This window comes from Triticum dicoccoides, chromosome 3B, assembly GCF_002162155.2.
Source record: "Triticum dicoccoides isolate Atlit2015 ecotype Zavitan chromosome 3B, WEW_v2.0, whole genome shotgun sequence".
Taxonomy (NCBI): Eukaryota; Viridiplantae; Streptophyta; class Magnoliopsida; order Poales; family Poaceae; genus Triticum; species Triticum dicoccoides.
In genome coordinates, this window is record NC_041385.1 from 842,652,812 (window position 1) to 842,655,448 (window position 2,637).

The window sequence follows — 2,637 nt, forward strand, 5'->3', positions numbered from 1 at the left end:
GAGGAACAAGCTCCATGGCAAGACTTGCAGAACCGTTGGTGCATGTGCCATCTGGGGGCTAATTTCTTCTTGCAGTTCAGAAATAAGAGCGTGATGAATCTGTTCAAAAAACTCTACAAGAAGAACCAGTTATGGAAGTACAATTTGATACATGATACTCTTAATGTGTGCATGCAGAGACACGTTAGGGACAGGAAACCTGCAAGAGATGCAGTGGTGGGGGCACATGTTGAAGCAGTAGCTGCACAGTTGGCAACAGGAACATCGGTCATGGAGGAGGAGCCTGTTGGGCTATGAGACCTACCAGGCATTGACCCACCTGGTACTAGGAGAAGGCTTGGGAGGTCGATTAAAACCTTCCAACAGTGGATAGAGCATGAGCCTCTGGAGAGGTGGTCTTTGCTACATGACACACATGGAGGAAGGTACGGTGTCATGACAATGATCCTCGCGGAAACATACAAGTTTGTCCTCAGAGGAAACCGGGCATTGCCACTTACAGCCATCGTTGAGGGTATTTTCTATGGCACCGTGAAGTATTTCAAAGATAGACGTCAAAAAGAAGAGCAGCATATCTCGAACAACCCGAATACACGTTATTGTGAAAGAGTCATGAAGTACATGGACAACAAGATGCAAAAAGCTAGGTCACACACTGTAGTCGCCATCGCTAATCAAGAAAGAAGGTTTGAGGTCTGCTTAGCCAACAACAACATCTGTCTCTTCACTCAACCTCTCAGCTCAGACAGCAGGAGAAAAATGGGCGCGGTGCTTTCTACGAAGAAAGCGACGAAAATGGGTGTGGACGAGGTGGAGGTGGTGGAGTCGTGCATGGTGGCACCCTGCCAGGAGACGCCCAGGAGAGGCATGTGGCTCTCCCCGCTCGACCTCATGCTGGTCAACAGAGGCCACACCCCCGCCGTCTACTTCTACCCGTACCGCTCCGAACCCGGTGACTTCTTCGACGTGGCCAGGCTCAAGGCGGCGATGGCCAAGGCACTCGTTGCTTTCTACCCCCTGGCCGGCCGTCTCGGCATGGACGGCAACGGCCGGGCAGAGATTGACTGCACCGGCCAGGGCGCGCTCTTCGTCGTCGCTCGCTCGGACCTCACCATCGACGACTTCTGCAGCTTCTTGTCGTCGCCGGAGCTGAGGGCGCTCTTTGTTCCCCGCGTCGAAGACCACTCGCCGTCCGTCTTGTGCGCTGTCCAGGTGACCTTCTTGAAGTGTGGCGGGGTGGCGTTATGGACGGCGCTGCACCACGCGGCTGTCGACGCCATCAGCGCGTTCCACTTCTTGCAGACGTGGTCTGCCTTCTCCAGGGGCGGCGGCGTGGCGGCGTTAGAGCTCCCGTTCCACGACCGGACCCTCCTCCGCGCGCGCTCCCCACCCTTGGTCCACCCCGACGCCTTCTCGGTCTTCTGCCCCAAGCTGAACCTATCCGTGGAGCCGTCGGAGACCGTAGTCACCCAGGCTTTCGTCTTCTCCAAGGACCAGGTCACCACTCTCAAGCGTGCGTGCGTCGGCGGTGACGGCGGCCGCGTGAGCACGTTCTGCGCCCTGAGTGCCCACGTGTGGCGGTATGTCTGCGTCGCCCGCCGGCTGCCACCGGACGCCACCACCCGCCTCACCTTCCCGGCCAGCGTCCGGCGCAGCATGAGGCCACCTCTCCCGCCTGGCTACTGCGGCAACGGGTTCATCTGGCTTGGCGCGGCTGGCAAGGTGCGAGACGTCACCTCCTCGGAGTCGGAGGACCTGGCGTTCGTGGCCGGCCAGATCAGCAGCGCCGTCCGTCGGATGGACGACGAGCTAGTGCGCTCGGCGATAGACTACTTCGAGCTCACCGAGCCGGCGCCGGGGCGCATGCCAGACACGGAACTGCGGGTGATCAGCTGGCTTGGCATGCCGGTGTACGACGTGGACTTCGGGTGGGGGAAGCCGCTGGTAATGCTGCGCGCCGTGTCGGAGCGCGCCGGGTTCGTCCATCTGATGAACAGCGGGAAGGGGGACGGCAGCGTGCGCGTCCTCATATGTACGGAGGCCGCGATCCTCAACGACTTCCAGCGCCTACTGTACGCCCGGTTCTAGCTCCATGCGCCGCCTGACATCAGAGTCTTTCGCCCTGTCAAGTTATCAAACACCTCCACTGCCACCACGATGGTATTTTTGGAACTAACGTTTGGGACCCACTCAGTCTCTTGTATTGTGTCAGTATCTTTTTTTGGCGTGAGAAACTTTCAATCAGGTAATAAAAAATTACAATAAGGTCCGTAGACCACCTAGCGGCAACACTATAAACACTTGAGTGAGCCGAAGACACGCCGCCGTCAGCGCTCCTCCCTCGTAGGAGGCGGGCAAACCTTGTTTTTGTGAACAGTCGGAAAGTCATCATGCTAACGTCCCACAGGACCAATGCACCAGAGCAGCAACCATCGCTAATAAAGAAAATCGTAGATTCGAAGCATCAAATCTATAAACACCCAAACGACGAAGAACGAAGACGACATCCAAGTACATCCATCAAAGACCAGCACCAACCCAATTCAGAAGTTCCGACGGAGACATACCTCCGCACGTCCTCCGACGATGCTAGACACATCATTTGGATGGGGATAAAACGTGGAAGATATTATTCCT

The 2,637-nt window shown here is 56.7% G+C and overlaps 1 protein-coding gene across 1 annotated transcript; it reads left to right on the top strand.

The window, feature by feature from the left end:
• Window positions 1-795: 795 nt before the first annotated feature.
• Window positions 796-2,088, top strand: LOC119282610 (putrescine hydroxycinnamoyltransferase 1-like). Its single transcript, XM_037562779.1, has one exon. It carries the CDS (start codon window positions 796-798, stop codon window positions 2,086-2,088), a length of 1,293 nt encoding a protein of 430 aa, XP_037418676.1.
• The last annotated feature ends 549 nt before the right edge of the window (window positions 2,089-2,637 follow it).